At 40.0% G+C, this 17,766-nt stretch overlaps 1 protein-coding gene and 1 long non-coding RNA gene across 4 annotated transcripts in view; one reads left to right on the forward strand and one right to left on the reverse strand.

Annotated features, from left to right (window-relative positions):
• The window catches only part of LOC138749517 (uncharacterized), a 145,884-nt gene that overhangs the window by 72,100 nt on the left and 56,018 nt on the right, over positions 1–17,766 (reverse strand). For both annotated transcript variants that reach the window (XR_011348721.1, XR_011348716.1), the window contains 2 exons: positions 16,237–16,484; positions 12,833–13,154 (listed from right to left, as the gene is read on the reverse strand). This is a non-coding gene — a long non-coding RNA (uncharacterized lncRNA). The remainder of the gene's footprint in view (positions 1–12,832; positions 13,155–16,236; positions 16,485–17,766) is intronic.
• The window catches only part of LOC138749511 (uncharacterized), a 92,442-nt gene that overhangs the window by 57,915 nt on the left and 16,761 nt on the right, over positions 1–17,766 (forward strand). For both annotated transcript variants that reach the window (XM_069910942.1, XM_069910952.1), the window contains exons 5-6: positions 8,915–9,008; positions 13,288–13,376. In XM_069910942.1, the coding sequence (XP_069767043.1) occupies positions 8,915–9,008; positions 13,288–13,376 (183 nt within the window). The remainder of the gene's footprint in view (positions 1–8,914; positions 9,009–13,287; positions 13,377–17,766) is intronic.

The following is a 17,766-nucleotide window of genomic DNA, read 5'->3' on the forward strand; positions in this document are numbered from 1 at the left end:
CCACCATTCATTAAGACCATGGCCAATCTTTTATTTCTCCTTTATTCGTTGCTCTATTCTCCCAGACCCAAAACCTTGGTTACTCTTTCTATGTATGACTTTCTATGTATGTTGTGCGATTTGCTTTGGGTACTGTACTGAACCCTAGCATTTGTAGATTTTATTATTTTACTCACTATTCATGTCTAAATGTCTTTAAAATGCTGTATTTTTATCTAGCTCTACCACAGTTGTGTTTAGAATAGGTTCAATGGATTCAAAGAGAATCAAGGCTGGACATGTGCTATTAACAAATAGTGGTCTTTATTTACACACGGGAATTCACAAAAGAGCACACACTCAAATAAACAGCAATAATTATACATTGAGTGCAAGTAAATCCTGCTAAACAATCTCAAATCCCGATTGTAAAACGAGAGTTAAATTTACACTATTACCCACAGGCACGATATACCGAATAACTAAACGATGTATTGTGTCCACCACCCACACGTACGATTGTGATCAGGTAGAAATTGAAAGAGAGTAAAACTTTACTGTTGAGGCAGGAAAAGATACACAAACCCAATTGTCTAGGTAGGCTGATTGTTTCCATGTGCTCCTACTCCTCCAAACCTGTATCTGCCTGCTTCATCTCCGTTTTGTCCTCCGGTCCATTCTCTTTCTACGTTCATCTGTGATATCTCACTTTAACGACTTCCAGTTCCCTATACTGAAGGCCTAAGACCCCTTCATTTTATCCTCAACAACAGTCTCAACCAATCATCTTCCACCACTTCCCTCCTCACCTTCATTCATTTCTCCTTTGTCTCATCCTACTTTCTCTAAGTCAAAGGAGTAGCCATGGGTACCCGTAGGAGCCCCAGCTATGCCTGTTTTTTTGTTGGCTATGCAGAGCAATCTGTACTGCAAGTCTACATAGTTTATCCACTTTGCTGCCAACTTCCACTCCAACCTCAAATTCATTGGGTCCATCTCCCCTTTCTCGATCTCTCTGTCTTCATCTCAGGAGACAATCACTCAACAGACATTTTCTACAAACCAGCAACTCCCACATCTACCTTGACTATACCTCTTCACACCCTGTCCTCTGTAAGGATTCTATTCCTTTATCGTAATTTCTCTGTCTCTGTCACATCTTCTCCCAGGTCCAGGTCACCCATGCGAGATCATCTGAGATATCTTCCTTCATAGAACATGGGTTCTTCTCCACTACCATCAACTTGGCCCTCACCCTTATATTATCCATATCCTTATTATGGGAGACTAATTTACCAAATATAGACTGGCACCTCCGGGTGAGGCAGAAGTTGTTAGAATTTGCCAGGTGTCCAAGAAGGATAACTGACACAGTATGTGGACTTGCCAACCAGGGACAGGCCATACTGGATCTAGTTCTAGGTAATGAACCTGGTCAGGTGACAGACCTCTCAGTCGGGGAGCATTTTGGTGATAGTGACCACAACTCCGAACTTTAGAATAGCTATGGACAAGGATAAATGCAGGCAGAATGGGAAATTGTTTTATTGGGGAAGGGCTAATTACCATGAGATGAGGCAGGAACTGTGGAGAGTAAATGGGGAACAGATGTTCATGCGAGAAAGAACAGAAGTGGACGATGTTTAGGGACTACTTGTGTGGGGTTCTGGATAGGTGTGACCCACTGAGACAGGGAAAAGATGGTAGAGAAAGGTGAGGCAGCAATTTAAGAGGAAGAAGGAACCATTCATTAGATTTAAGAATTTTTAAAAAATGAAGGACATGGGGGCATGCCACATGATGATGTGGGATTAGACTTTAATCCCTTCTCTCCGAAAAAGTTCCAAAAAAAAGTTAAAAAGGTTGAAGTGGTTGGGGGAAAAAAAGGAAAAGCTGTCAGAAGACCTAGTAAACGGTACAAGATGTCACCAAAGGAAGATTAAACTGCTGTTACTTTTCAAGAAATTGAACAAGAAAAAGAGACAGATAAAGAAGAGAGGCTGACCTTGAAGAAGGATCTTGGAGCTGTCCAGAAGGTAGGAGCCCATGGACACAAGCCTTGGTCATCGTTGTGCAAGGTCTCCCCCGACAGTGGCCGCCTGCCATGGGGGAAGAAATGACTCTGTGCATTCGCGACTCTTCGCGCATGCGCAGAGCACAAAAACAATGGAGGCAATTTTGAAAAAGCCCAAGAAGCCTCCAGCTTCAGCAATCAGGATGAAGAACAAGAATTATACTTAGAACAGAGTTTTGGCTAAAAAAAAAATCAGAAAAAAATGAAAGAGACATATATCTATAACTGAAATGAAGAAATATATGGATACTTTTCAACAATCTGGTGCAATTGACAAAGGAAGTTGAAAAGTGTAATGCAAGTATAGTTGAAAATAAGAACTTTACAAAGAAGTTGGAAAAAAATGATGCTACAAGTGAATAAAAAATTTGAAGTTGTGGAAGAAAAATATTAAAGGAACAAATTTGAAATTCAGAATGTTAAAGAGCAGATGAAAAAAATTCAAGCTGAAGCAGCTGCAACAAAAGATCAACTAACAAAAAATTGACATTTCAGTAGAAGAAATAATATAAAAATTGTTGGGCTTAAAGAAGGCGATGAAGGGCAAGACATGAAGAGGTTTTTGCAACGTTGGATTCTGCAATCTTTGGGGGTAACTGAATTTCAAGGAGACATTGTGATTGAAAGAGCTCATTGAGCATTATGACTGAAACTCCAACCAGATCAAAAGCCACATCTGATACTGGTCAAGTTTCTTTGTTATGAAGTGAGAGAAAAAAATCCTGGAACTGGCAGCGAAACAAGTGAAAGAAAGACAATGATCATTAATTTAAAATGGAAATAAGATCTTCTTTTACCCTGATATAGGTTTTGATTTGTTGGAAAAAAAGAAAATAATTCAATGCAATGTGTTATGGAATAAAGGTTATACTTTTGTTTTAAGGTATCCAACACTATTGAAAATTTTTGTTCCAGAAGTGAAAAATAGATTTTTTATGGAACCCAACGAGGCAAAGGTATTTGCAGATTCATTGCCTGAGAAAGAGAGGCAAGAGGAGAGTGATGGTTGAAGTGAGAGATGATGCAGGACTACAGCTGATGATATAGAGAAGGGAAGAGCAAATGTAAAAAAAAATTTTTTGAGAGAGAGAATTTTACAGAGGAAAGTTTTTAACCTGAAAGATGTAAGTGAAGAAATGTAATTTGGATAAGTCCTAAATTCAGGGATAGGCAACCTTTTTTAAAATTCACATCCCACCTTAAGTTTTTGCTATGCCATAGGTGCTCTGTAATTAGTAAGGGATTACTTAAGATGGTATGTGAGTGGGAAAAAAGATTGCAAATCACTGCTCTAGACTTGAATTTTACTGAAATATTTTGCTTGAGAAAAATTGTCATTGACCCATTCCCTTTGGAATTATGAAACCATGCACATAACAGGTCAATTAGATAAGAGTGAAACAGTAGTTTTCAAGGTTTTTCTTTCCACTCACATTTACCACCTTAAGCAATCCCTTACTAAGCACAGAGCACTTATAGAGCAGGGAAATCAAGGTGGAATGTGAGGTTTTTTTTTTAAAAAAAGGATGCCCATCCTGGTCCTAAATGAATGCTTTGCTTCAGTGTTCACCAGAGAAAAGGTCCTTAGTCAAGATGAGATCAGAATACAAGAAGATTGTGTGCTGGATCAAGTTGACCTGAGGAAAGAAAAAATGCTGGATCATCTTAAAAGCATTAGGATTGATAAGTCCCTGGGACAAGATGAGATATACTCCAGTTTGCTTTGGGAAGGGAGGAAAGATAGCTGGGGCATTGTTGACGATCTTTGCATCCTCCTTGGCCATAGGTGAGGTGCTGGAGGATTGGAGAATGGCAAATGTGGTCCCCCTGTACAAAAAAAGGTAAATAAGGAGAATGCTGGGAATTATAAATCAGTGAGTCTTCGTCAATGTTGTGCAAACTATTGGAGAGGATTCTTAAGGACAGTATTTATGAGTATTTACAGAAGCACAGTCTTCTCGTGTATAGTCAGCATGGATTTGTGAGGGGAAAGTCTGGCCTTGTGAGCCCAATTTAGTTTTTTTGAGGCGATAACAAAAGAAATTAGAGCAATAGATGTGGTGTATATGGATTTTAGTAAGGGACTTGACAAGGTTCCCCCTGAGATCCATGCTCAGAAAGTCGTGAAGTATGGGATCCATGGAACCTTGGCTCTATAGATTCAGAATTGGCTTGCCTGTAGAAAGCAAAGAGTAGTAGTGGACGGAAAGTGTTCCACTTGTATGTCAGTGACTAGTGGAGTTCTGCAGGGATCTGTTCTGGGACCCCAGTTCTTTGTGATTTTTATAAATGACCTCAATGAAGAAGCAGGATGGTCATTTAGTTTGTGGATGTTAGAGGAGTTGTGGATGGTGTTTAATGTTTTCATTAGTTGCAAAAGGAAAAGACAGGAGCAGATTTGAGTGGAAAAGTAGCAGATGGAGTTCAATTTGGCTAAGTGTGAAGTGATACAGTTTGGCGTGCAGGGTTAATGGAAGGATACTTGATCGTGTGGAAGAACAGAGGGACCTTGGTGTCAAAATCCATAGATCTCTCAAGGTTGCTGTGCAGGTTGCTAGGACAGTTGGTCAATATAGCATGCTGGGCTTCATATAGGCTGGGCTTCATTAGTCAGGAGTTTGAGTTCAAGAGTTGAGAGATCACATTGCAACTCAACAAATCTCATGAGACTGCACTTAGGATTTTGTGTTCAATTTGATCACCTCATTATTGGAAGGTATGGAAGCTATGGAGAGGGTGCAGAGGAGATTTACCAGGATTTTTCCTGGATTGGAAAATGAGTCTTATGAGGCAAAGTTAGTAAAGCTAAGACTTTTCTGAGAAGGTGTAGCTGGCTGTGGATTAAAAATCTGTGCTGACCAACTTATCATGTTTTCACAGATATCTTCAAAATCTCACTCCAGCAGGGTGTGGTACTCACTTGTTTCAATCAGGCATCAACCATACTGGTGCCCAAGAAGAGTGTAATGACCTGCCTTAATGACTTTTGACCAGTAGTACTTACATCAACAGTGATTAAGTGTTTTGGAAGGCTAATGTTGAAGATGTCCTGTCTGAGCGGAGACATGGATATGATCCAGTTCACCTTTCATAGCAATGGATTCCATCTCACTGGCTCTACATAAAGCCTTGGAACACCTGGGCAGTAAAGATGCATTCATCAGGATGCTATTTATCAACCACCATCATCCCCTCAAAACTGATCAGCAAATTTCAAGACTTGGGACTCAACACTCTAATGTATAATTGGATTTCTTCACCACCTGACCACAATCAATGAGGATTGGTAAGAAAATCTCCTCCACAATCTCCATCAGTACTGGAGCACCACTGCATTCTTAGCCCACTGCTTTACTCACTTTACATCTATGATTCTGTGGCCTGGTACGACAATAACATCATCTAGAAATTTGCCAATGATACCACGGTAGTGAGTTGCCTAAAGAAATGTGATGAGTCGGCATACAGGGGGGAGATTGAAAACTTGGCCGAATGGTGCACCAACAACAACTTTGCACTCAATGTCACCAAAACTAAGGAACTGGTTATTGATTTCAGGAAGGAAAAGCCAGAGTATACAATCCAGTGATCACTCTGAGGGATCAGAGGAGGAGAGAGCAAATTAAAGTTCTCAGGAGTCAATATTTTGGAGGATCATACCTGGCATTGGGAAGAAAGCCCATCAGTTCCTCTACTTCCTCGGGAGTTTGTGAAGGTTTGTTATGACCCCAGAAACCTTGTAAAATTTCTACAGATGTGTGGTGGAAATTGTGCTGACCAGCTGCATCACTGACTGGTATGGGAACACCAATACCACTGAGCATAAAGCCCTGGACATCACAGGAAAAGTCCTCCCCATTGTCAAGAATATCTACAGGGAACCCTGCTGTCGGAGAGCAGCAGCAATCATCAAAGATCCACACCGCCCAACACACACTCTGTTCTCGCTGCCTCCATCAGGAAAGAAATATAGGTGCCACAAGACTCTCAGACTCACACCACCAGGTTCAGGAACAACTACGACCCCTCCACCATCAGACTCCTCAACAGCAAACTCAATCATGGACTCATTTAAGGAATCTTATTTGTGCACTTCATTAATTTTTCTATCTTCTCTGTATTGTGCAGTCAGTTTGTTTACATTTATTGTCTGTTTACAGTTCTTTATTTGTTTTTATATATATATATATATATATTTTTTTTTTTTAATTTTATTTTGCTCTACCAATAAATGGCAATTCTGCCTCGACTGCAGAAAAAGAATCTCAGTGTTATATGTGAAGCCATGTATGTACTCTGACAATAAATCTGAAGAGAGATGACTTAATAGAGGTCTACAAGATTCTGAAAGGCAGGGATAAGGTAAACATCCATCACCTTTTTTCCCAGGGTGGGAGTAGCAAACACCAGTGTATATCTGTTCAAAATGAAGGGAAGAAAGTTTAGGGGAGACATCAGGGATACTTTTTTTTGGTGGTGGAGGCTGAAATATTAGGGGCATTTAAGAGGCTCTTAGACAGATAAATGGATGAAAAAAAAGGTTTACGAGGAAGAGTGGGTTTAAGTTTTTTTTGGTGGGTTAGCACAACATTGAGGGCTGAAGGGCCTGTACTGTGCTGTGTTCTACCTGTGAGTCTGATCTAGCCCCCTCCACTCCCAAACGCAACAAGGACAGGATCCCCCCCTTGTCCTCGCCTCTCACCCCACCAGCCTCCGCGTCTAACATATCATTCCCTTCATTTTCTACCACCAACAACATTATTCCACCACCAGATACATATTCCCCTCTCCTCCCCTTTTTGTCTCTGAAGCGGCCACTCCCTCCATGACTTCCTCATCCACTCATCCATTCCTTTGGTGCCTACCCCTATGACCACAGAAATTGCTTCAGTTGCACCCACACCTCACCACCATTCAGGGTCCCAAACAGTCCTTTCGCAGAAGTCATCTACTGCCTCCAGTGCTACCATTGTGGCCGCCTCTACATTGGAGAGACTAGACAGACTGGAAGATCACTTTGTAAAGCACCTTCATTCTGTCCACTCTCATACTGTGAATCTCCCAGTGGCAACTCTTTTCATTTTCCTGCCCCATTCCCATGCTGACCTGTCTGTCCATGGTCACATGCACTGCCAGATTGAGACCACCCACAAATTGGTGGAACAAAACCTCATATTCTGTCTGGGCATTCTCCAACCAGATGGCATTAATATATTTCCAGTTTCTGTAAGCTCCTCCCATCTTTCTCATTCCCTATCTCTGTCTCCTTTCCTCCAGCTCCCCTTCCCTTATCTCTGTCTCTTTCTCTCTCCCTCTGACTCCTTCCTTGCAGCACTGCCTCCCTTAATCAATTCTCAGCTTTTCTCTCCTGTCCATATCCACCTATATCCTCTTGGCTATTGGCCTGTGCTCCTTTCCCTGACCCTTTTTCTCTCCTACCCCAACCTTTTTATTTGGGTGCCTGCTGACTTTTTGCTCATAGCTTGATGAAGGTCTCAGGCCCGAAAAATTGATTATACATCTTTGCCTCCTATATACACTGGAGTTCCTGCTGAGTTTCTCCAGCACATGCTGGCAAATCCATGCCCAAGATGCTACCATTCCCTTGGTGAAGTATCTGAACTCATCCATCTATGAGTAGAGTACCTGGTTAATTTCTCTGAGGCATGGCAAAGATTCATTGCACCAGATCAAAATATTTTGTGGCAAGGAAGTGAACAATCAAGGTGAACTTCATCTCCTTAGGACAGAGCAATCCAGTTTCAAGAGCATAACCAAATGCTTTCCACAGAGGTCCAAATAAGATGCAGTGTGCCTGAAGACTCCAAGTGAATATTCCTCTGAGCAAACAAGTCTTTACTTCTTTTCCCAAAGTTCTAACTCATCCAAAGAGACTAATCTTTGTCATTCAGAGTATTTGAGTAATGGAGTGCCAATGGGTCAATGCCAGTGATAGTACTTCTGAGAATTCTTTTGAAAAAATTCACTACCAGATATAACACAGTTCAGAGGTTTGGATTGGTGTTGAACAACTGGGAGTTAGGCTCAGTCAAGTTGTCAAATCACAGAAAAAGCAACAACATAATACAATGGTTTGTTTGTGAGTATTCATCAATTTTTTTTAACTCTCTTACTTCAATTGCATGCAGGTAAGAGTGCAATTGAGTGGCATAGATATTGATGATATCACTAGAAATGTGAATGGAAAATATCAGATACACCAGCATAATCAAGCACTGAAGAGTCCAGGCCAATTCCCCATTGGACTCTAAATGACACCAAATGTTTACTAGTGCAGCCTGTAAAGGCAATGAGTGTGAAAATGGTTCAACTTCTTGCAATTTTATAAGTAAATGTATCCTGTTCTGAGGAAAGATCATCTTGTTTCAGTACAGCCGCTTCTTGAGCTGGTCAGGCCTTCAGTAATCAGACCCACAGCAATAATTTCTACTGTTTCTTTACTGATATGGCTTAGCAAGTTGTTTTCTCACCTTTTGGACTGCAGTACCTGGCCTTGTTTTGTTTTGGTAAACGCTTTGAACATTTAGATGGATTGAGTGGCATGATCAACATTGACTCCCAATTGTAATTGGCCCTGAATAGGTGATGGGCATCTTGGATCACTGTGGTCCATCTGACTCCTTCCTTGCAGCACTGCCTCCCTCAATCAGTTCTCAGCTTTTCAATCCTGTCCATGTCCACCTATACCCTCTTGGCTATTGGCCTGTGCTCCTTTTCCTGACCCTTTTTCTCTCCTACCCCAACCTTTTTATTTGGGTGTCATCTCTCAGGAACTCACTTCACACATTGAAGGTTTTACTTGGATTTCATTTTATAACAAAACAATATTATGTCCAACAGCAAACAGGAAATCTGATACCAAGTGCAGACCTTGTCCTCCAAGGCACTTTTCAAATGAGACTTCCATCACAGTGAAGTGCAAGCAACGGACAAAGTAAGTTCAAAACAAATTATATTTTTTCATTGATTTTTCATAATCATTCCAAAATATAGCACTGAATAAGCCTGTATTTCAGAGAATAAGGAATGACCTCACTGAAGTAGATAGTATTTTCAGAGTGATTCAAGAGTGACGGATGTCTGAGCCATGCAGTTATAAAAATGCAGGACTAGTAACCAAATCCCACCTTGGCAGCTTGAGGGATTGAAGTTCAAACAAAAAGTATAATATGATTTTTTTTTTAAACAAATATGCTGGTGTCAGAAATGGTAACCTGTTGAACATAAATTTATTTTTATAAAGTAGTAAACAAAAGTGCTAGAGAAACTCAGCAAGTAATCCAGCATCCATAGAAAGCAAAAGCAGTCAGCGTTTGCGCCTGAGATTTCCCTCAGGAGTGCCAAGAAATTGGGCATCTCCTTAATGGTTCGAAGGACTCAGGCCCAAAGTTACATTATTGCCGATGTGACTTTAAATGAGAGTATAAAGGATTACTTTGGAGATATTATGTCTATATTTGTTCAAAATACTGGTTGAGCTACTTTTTGGTTCTTTCTGGATGAGTACAGCAGAGTAGCAATTAAATGTCGTGTCAATTGATGTGTAGATTTCAGTACAAATTCCTCTTTGGCAGATGGCAAATTTAAGTTCAAGTTATGAAATAAATCTAGAAGTTAAAAATGATTTGACCCCAATGACCATGATTTAAATAAAACCTATCCTCTTCACTCTTCAGGGAAGGACATTGATGATCTTTAACTGGACTAACCCACAAATGATTCCAGTTGCTCGTCTCTTCTAAACACTCCAGTTTTTGCACTGCTTTTTAATCACTGGCACCCAGGTTCCCGAAATGGATAGAAACTTAACAGGGTCATCAGAAAATATATTATTTCTCTGGACTGTGTAACGTTTGACAAAAAGTGAATTAAAACTTTGTTGGGGGATTTTATTTGATTAATTTCCAACAGCCTGGAAAATCAGTTCAGCACCAGCAAATTGGTGAGCATAAAGTGTTGTAAAGGGTGAAAGGGGCATGCAGTTTGGGAAGGAATGTGGAATAGGTGAATTACCAAGCAGACTGATGCCTCTTCCATTTCCACTTTGTTTCAACTTGAACTTGATGATCACTGCGAAATTTGAAAAGGAAAGGCTAAAGTCCAATGTGTCGATATTTCAGTGGAGTAAAGAGAGAGGTACTGGGCAAGTCAATTGGAAAAGCACAGTATTAGGGAAGGCAGCAGATCAGCAATGGCTGGAGTTTCTGCAAAAAATGAGGGAAGTGCAGAACAGGTACATAGCAAAAGGAAAGAAAGTTGTGAATGGAAAAATGGGACAAATGTGGCTGATGAGGGAAGTTAAAGCCAAAGTAAAAGCAAAAGAGAGGGCAAACAAGGAAGCAAAAATTCGTGGGAAGACAGAGAACCGAGAAACTTTTTAAAAACTTGGAGAAGGCAACTAAGAAGGTAATTAGGAAGGAAAAGAGAAATTATGAAAAAAGGTTAGCAAATAATATCAAAGAGGATTCTAAAAGCTTTTTAAAGTATATAAAAAGCAAAAGAGAGACAAGAGTCGTTAGGACCATTAGAAAATAATGCTGGAGAGATTGTAATAGGAGTCAAGGAGGTGGCAGAGGAACTGAATGAATATTTTGGATCAGTCTTTATGATAAAAGACATTAGTAGCTCACTGGACTCTCAAGGGTCTCTGGGAAGTGAAATGAGTGTGGTCAAGATCATGAAAGAGAAGGTACTTGGGAAGCTAAATGGTCTAAGAGTGGATAAGTCTCCCAGACCAGTTCTGAAGGAAGTTGCTGCAGAATTGTGGAGGCATTGGTAATGATCATCCAGGAATCAATGAATTCTGGCATGGTTCCAGAGGACTGGAGAATCATGAATGTCACTCCGCTGAGGCAGCAGAAAGGAAACTATAGACCTATTAGTTGAGAAGATAATGGAATCAATTGTCGAAGATGAGGTTACGGAGTGCCTAGAGGAACATCACATGATAGGTCCAATTCAGCATGGTTTCCTTAAAGGGAATCATGCCTGACAAACCTACTACTATTTTATGGGGAGATAACAAACAGGATAGACAAGGGAAAAGCAGTGGATGTTGTGTACTTAGATTTTCAAAAGGCCTTTGACAAGGTGCCACACATGAGGCTGCTTAACACGATGAGAGCTCATGGAATTACAGGAAGGATATTAGCATGGGTAGAGCATTGGTTAATAAGCAGGAAACAGAGTGGAAATAAGGTGATCCTATTTGGGTTGGTTGCCTGTTACTAGTGGAGTTCCGCAGGATTCAGTGTTGGGACTGCTTTTTACATCGTATATAAATGATTTGGATAAAAGAATAGATAGCTTTGTAGCTAAATTTGCGGATGACTCCGAAATAGGTGGTAGGGCTGGTGGTGCTGACATGGAAAGGCTACAGAGAGCCTTGGATAGATTAGGAGAATGGGCAAAGGGATGGCAGGTGAAATACAATGTTGGAAAGTGTACGGTTACACTTTGGTACAAGAAATAGATGGGCAGACTATTATTTAGATGGGGAGAAAATACAAAATTTGGAGGTGCAAAGGGACTTGGGAGTCTTCGTGTAGGATACTCTAAAACGTCCATGTAGAGTCGGCAGTGAAGAAAGTGAATGCAATGTTGACATTCTTTTCTAGAGGAATAGCATACAAGAGCAGGGATGTAATTAAATATATGCACTGGTGAGCCCTCACTTGGAGTGCTGTATACAGTTTTGGGTGTCTTATTTGAGAAAGGATGTACTAGCATTGGATAGGGTTCAGAGAAGATTTACTCAAATGACACCAGGAATGAAAGGGTTAGCATATGAGGAACATTTGTCATCTCTTGGGAGTTCAGGAAGATAAGGGGGGAACCATATAGAGACATTTTGAATGTTGAAAGGCTTGGACAGATTAGACATGTCAAAGTTGTTTCTCATGGTAAGGAAATTAAGAACAAGAGGCAACAATTTCAGGATGAAAGGGTATCAATTTATAGCAGAAATACAGAGAAATTTCATTAGCCAGTGGATTGTGAGTCTATGGAACTTGTGGAAGCGAGGTCATTGGGTGTATTTAAGACAGAAATTGACATATATTTGATTAGTCAGGGCATCAAGAGTTACAGGGAGAAGGCCGGGAGGGGACTGAGTGATAAGAATCAGATCATGATTAAGTGGCAGAGCACACCCAACAGGCCGATTGGCCTGTGAAATCTTGTGATAATGTGATAAATCTCCTTGTTAGGAATTCCCAAATTTAAAACCAGCAATGAGTCAAGAACAGCGATGTATTTCCCAGTCTCTGCAGGGCTGGAAGAGATTACAATGACAAGGTAGTGTCAGGCAGGAAAGAAGGTGTAAACATGGGTGAGAATTTTAAGTCTAAGGAGTTTTTCAATTGAAAACATCGTGGTTGGATGGAATGGGTACAAGTCACAGAAAGCAGAGTTTTGAATGACCACGAGTTTTTGGTCAGTGGAAAATTAAGAGGCTGGTAAGGCACGTGTAGTAACAACACTGACAATTTCAGTTGCAAATGAGATGAGACATGAGCAACAAAGAAAAGAAAAACCTGGTTCAACTGTAACTGAAATGCTCAAAAGTTCATTTACATATTCAAAGTTATGAGTTTCTTATTGTTTCATTTGATAAATTGTATTTATCCACTATTATAGCCCTGTTTAAGACAAGAAGCAATCATGTGTAATATTAAATGGAGAGCAGGGGGCAGCATTTATTCTAATGTATTCATCTATTTTATTGAATAAATTGTTATGTTTGTATTTTTCACCCACCTTACTGGCCTGGCCTTTGCACCTTGGCTATGGAAATTCCTCACAATACAAAGGAAATACTTCTTGTGAAGGATTATTAGATGTCCTTTGGTCACTACATAAATGCAAGCTGTTTTTTTCTATTCACATCAAAACGAATTGCAGTAGATGTTGCATTGAAGCTTGAGGCTGTCTGATGCTGAACCAGTCTATTTGTGTTGTGTTTGACTCGAGGTAAGCTTTGAACCACACATCTGTGCCACATCAGAAACCGCTCTTTTTCCTCTCGATGTTATCATCTTCTCCCTTGTTTCTTTTTGCTGATTATATTGAAACAGTCCTCCTGAAATTCCCAGGATTGAAATGTGCATTTAATTTCGTCATTTTTTTAATAGATGTATATAAAAAAAGTATTGTTTTGAATCATAATGATACATGATTTCACATTTTTTTAAAAATTACTTCATTTTCCATAGTTGCAGCATCCTTGGACTAATGGAGAAAATAGCTGGCAATGCTACAACTGATGCTGTGTGTATCGATGCAACATCATCACTCGGTTCAGGTAGAAAATATAATATTTATGCAGGGTGATGATAAATCTCTCTTTGGAATTATGCTTTGTAATAAATGTCTTGACTCTTTACTGATCTAATTTACAGAGCTGTTCAGTTAAATGCATAGAGCACAGGAACAGACCCTTTTGGCCAACCATTCCTGTGGCAGCTATCAAGAACTAAACTATTCTAATCCCACTTTCCAGCACTGGCCTGTAGTGTTTTGTGTTATGTCAAATGTTCATCAAAACACTTCTTGCGAGAGTGTCTGCCTTCATCATCCACTCAGGATGAAAATGTCTTAATTTTAAAAAAAACTTCTTTTAGAGATACAGTAAGGTGACAGGCCCTGTGTCCCACGAGCCCACATTCCCCAAATACTCTCATATGACCAATTAGTCCTGTATGTCTTTAGAACGTGGGAGGAAACTGAATCACACAGATGAAATCCATGTGGACACGGGGAGAACGTACAAATTCCTGACAGTGCCAGATTTTAACCCGGGTCACTGTAATCACTTTGTGCATTCCACTACACTGACTGTGCGGCACTCTGCACTAACTGTCATGCCCTCAAACCCTCTCTAAATCTTCTGCTACTTCCCTTAAATCTAAGCTCTCTGATTACATTCTGCTCTACCAAGGGGAAGTTTCTCGATATCTACCCTATTTATCCCCATCATACACTTGTACACTTCAATTCCCCCTCAATCTGGAGCAAACATTGCTGGAGGAACTTAGCAGCTCAGCCAGAATCCATGGGTAGAAGTGGTGAATCAATGTTGTGAGACAAAATGTTTTATCAAGATGAAGGAATCTGCAACTTTTGTATTTTCCCTCATCAATCTTCTCTGCTCCAAGGAAAACAAGCCCAGCCTATCCATTCTCTCCCTCTCTTTCCATCACTTAGATTCTCCATCAAAGGAAACAATTTGATTAATCTTTGCACCCTCACCAGTTCATCCATATTATCATGTTGCTGCCTGAAAAGCACTCCAGCTAAAGCCTTGCCAAACTATTTTAAAAATTGACTCCAATATCCCTGAAATTATGTTCTAGTTCTATGCTTCAGTTTATCAAAGCAAATATCCCATGTGCCGCCTTGATGCCATATCTACTCATACATTCAGGTCTCTGTTTCTCAATACCCCCCACGACTCTACCATTTATTTTGTATGAAATAAATATGTGAGCCTACAAAGCATTAGCATTGAATTCAGTTTTATAATTCAATTTAATCAAAGAAATAGAAATATTTCAAAGGTTGAGGTCAAAGCATTGCTCTTTTGCACATTGGATTCATGCATTGTTTATACTGTGTAGGTCTTCTCAGTTGCAATCTGGCCTGCTGTGCATTTCCAGCATTTTTTTCTGTTTATTTCTGATTTCTAGTTATTTTAGAATCTGAGGTACAAGTTGAACATTAGTGAAATCATTTAAAATAAATTTAAGAATATATTAAAAACATTTTCAACCACATCGCAGCAGTTCATCTGACAATCCTTTGCACGCTTTCATTGCAAAGCTTGTCAAAATTGGATAGTTATATGGATGGAAAAGGTTAGGGGCAGAGTGCAGGTCAGTGGGACTAGGAGAGTGTAAGAGTTTCAGCACGGACTAGTAATGGCCTGTTTCCATGCTGTAATTGTTATATGGTTGTGGGGATACGACCAACAGCCTACTGCAGGGGGTGATCTTTGTACCTGCAGGGAGACCACTTAAGGGGTTGACTCCACCTGACTGGCTGTCAGTCAGCTGACCTGAATACAGTCCTGAGCCAGTCACATGGGGAGCCACCAAGGCATGAACTGGTGTTCAGACTTTTACTGGAATAAAGCCTGTTGTACAGTCTTGTGCTTGTTTGCTGGTACCTCAGCACACCACAACTGTTAATAGATTAATTATCATTTGATAAAATATTAGCTGTCCAAGGTATGAATGGCTCAGAAATGACTGCTATTATTCAGTGTGCACACAAATAATAATTTAAGTCATGTTCTTATAAGTTCCAACAAATCAGTACATTAATAGCATACATTTTAAATCTCATGAATACTTTTTTTCGACTCATTTTGTAAAACATGAAGGATAAACAGGAATTATAAAGAGTGAATGAAAAGTGGAGTTTGCTTCACAATAACCATGATATTGAACATATTACAATTATCATGAATATATTTTTAGCAGATCTCTTGGGCTACTTAGCCTGTCAAATTAGATGATGTACTGTTTTGTAACAATAAAAATATTGCACCACATGACACATGAAGCTAATATTTCCTCAGTGCTTGAATATGTGTACCAAAAATGGCAATGACTATAGGATTTACACCAGTTTCATGCAGGCCGATAAGGAAAAAGATTTCCTGTCAAGATGTGCAATATTTGAATCATGTAAGTAAGCATCCTGAAACCTGACTTTACTCACTGCATGGCTAAGTGCTGCATTTGTGTTGCGTGTTGTTGAACTCAGCTTGGCGTACTATTGCATTCAGTTGTGTGTGAAACAGCTGGTCCCTTACAAGTGTCCAGCACTCCACTGCTTACTGTGGCAAAGCAAGATCTAAGGTCCAAAATGTTTTTGCTACATCTCCTCACAATGACCAAATAATGTTGCCCAGCATGTTGCTCCAAAGTTGACATTAACTGGTCTATTCATCAATCTTTGGCTTCACCATTTACTTGAAAGAACCTCATAAAATTCAGACCAGAGAACATAAATGCAAGCAGATTATTTTGAAAAGTTTTTGGTAATGCATTACAAGACAACCACACAGCATACTTGCACTCATTGTGATTTTTGAGGCAGACTTTTTTGTGATTCTGAATATTTTGTCAAAGAACGAATTGTACAGAATAATTACATACCTCCGGGATTTCATTTGAACGTCCTCCATAAGATTTGCAGTCCATTAAACCTGGATAGTCTGCCAACTTTGAATTGTAGACAAGAACTGTTTTTGAAATGAACCATAAATTCCATTATTTGCACTTTTTTTAAATTCAGGTGATTGTCGGACCTTTTTTGATTCTGTGCCACTCAGCGCGGAACCTGATCCATTCACTTTCCACACTGCATGATTCTCTGACATATTAAAATCAATAGGTCAACATTCCTGGGTAGAAATAAAGGCTTAGGGTTATTAATTTTTAGTTTCTGCCTTTGACCAAAAAATAGGTATAATAGGAATCATAATAAATACAGGCCAAAAAAGATGGCAGGCAAATAAAATGGTGGTGCTGCCAGAGCTGCTATAACTGCATGGTTGCCATTGATGCAAACGCAGGAAAGCCACAGCACCACTCTGGTCCTAATACTGACAGCTCTGTACAGGTTTCAAATGGCCAGTTATAGGAGGTGACTGTTTTTTTTTTAAATTCTGCAACCATGGGGTCTGTACTCAAGATGGTGGCGCCTGTGCTCAGCAGCATACCCTGAGGGATTGGAGACTCTGGAGGAACAGTGGAAGTGTGTAGGGCACTAGAAATGAGATGAGCCCCCCCCCCCTTTAAGAAGGAGAAGCAGAGGAGATGATTCTACAGGATGGTGACCATTGCAGCAGACTATTGAGGAGATCACACAGGCAGTGGGTTGTTGGCAACTTGTGGTCAAAGGATTCATACAGACTGCAGACTGTTGAAGACTGGCTCATGGGAACCATTATCAGAACTAAGATTCGAGAAGATGCTAAAGCCAAGAAGGGTTCCCGAAGGAAAATTTGGATCTGGAGCTTGGGTTGCCAATGGTTTGAACTGGAATCTGTGCTGCTGCAGAGATTGCAGAAACACTGGAAGTGAATCCCCAGACACTCAGTAATTCTGAAAGGACTCTCTTTTATTAGGGCGCAAGGCAGTGCTTTACAGCAGACAAATATTGAATACATTTTTAATATATTATTAAGTGTCAATAAAAGGACATTTTGAATTTTGAAAATAAACTATTCAAAATTAAAGTTAGCTCCCCACTCCCCCAACCCCTTCAAATCTAGACTGAGCCAGGAACCTGTTCTCACTGAGCCAGAGGCTTCTGACTACTCAGTGGTCCACATGCAAAGGAACATCTCACCATATCTGAATGACTGGCAGCAGAAGTGACCCAAAGCCCAGGGAATTCCCTGCTCTCAGGGGCTTGAGGAGGGGAAGAACAGGTCTTAATTATTTTTAAAATCTGTGTACAAAATATATGTTATTCCTTAAGTTTATGTTGAGATTTTATCAGAACAATGTAGAAAGTTTATTACGAACAGAGAACGGGTTGGTAGTGGCACTGAAGGCCAGAATCATGCCTCGCAGATTGAGTGAAGGTATTCTGCAAAACAGTCAGACAATCTACATTTGATCTTCCCAGAGCAATCAGAATCAGGAATCTTGTCATGAGCAAGTCATGAAATTCGGAAA

Source organism: Narcine bancroftii, chromosome 1, assembly GCF_036971445.1.
Source record: "Narcine bancroftii isolate sNarBan1 chromosome 1, sNarBan1.hap1, whole genome shotgun sequence".
Lineage (NCBI taxonomy): Eukaryota > Metazoa > Chordata > Chondrichthyes > Torpediniformes > Narcinidae > Narcine > Narcine bancroftii.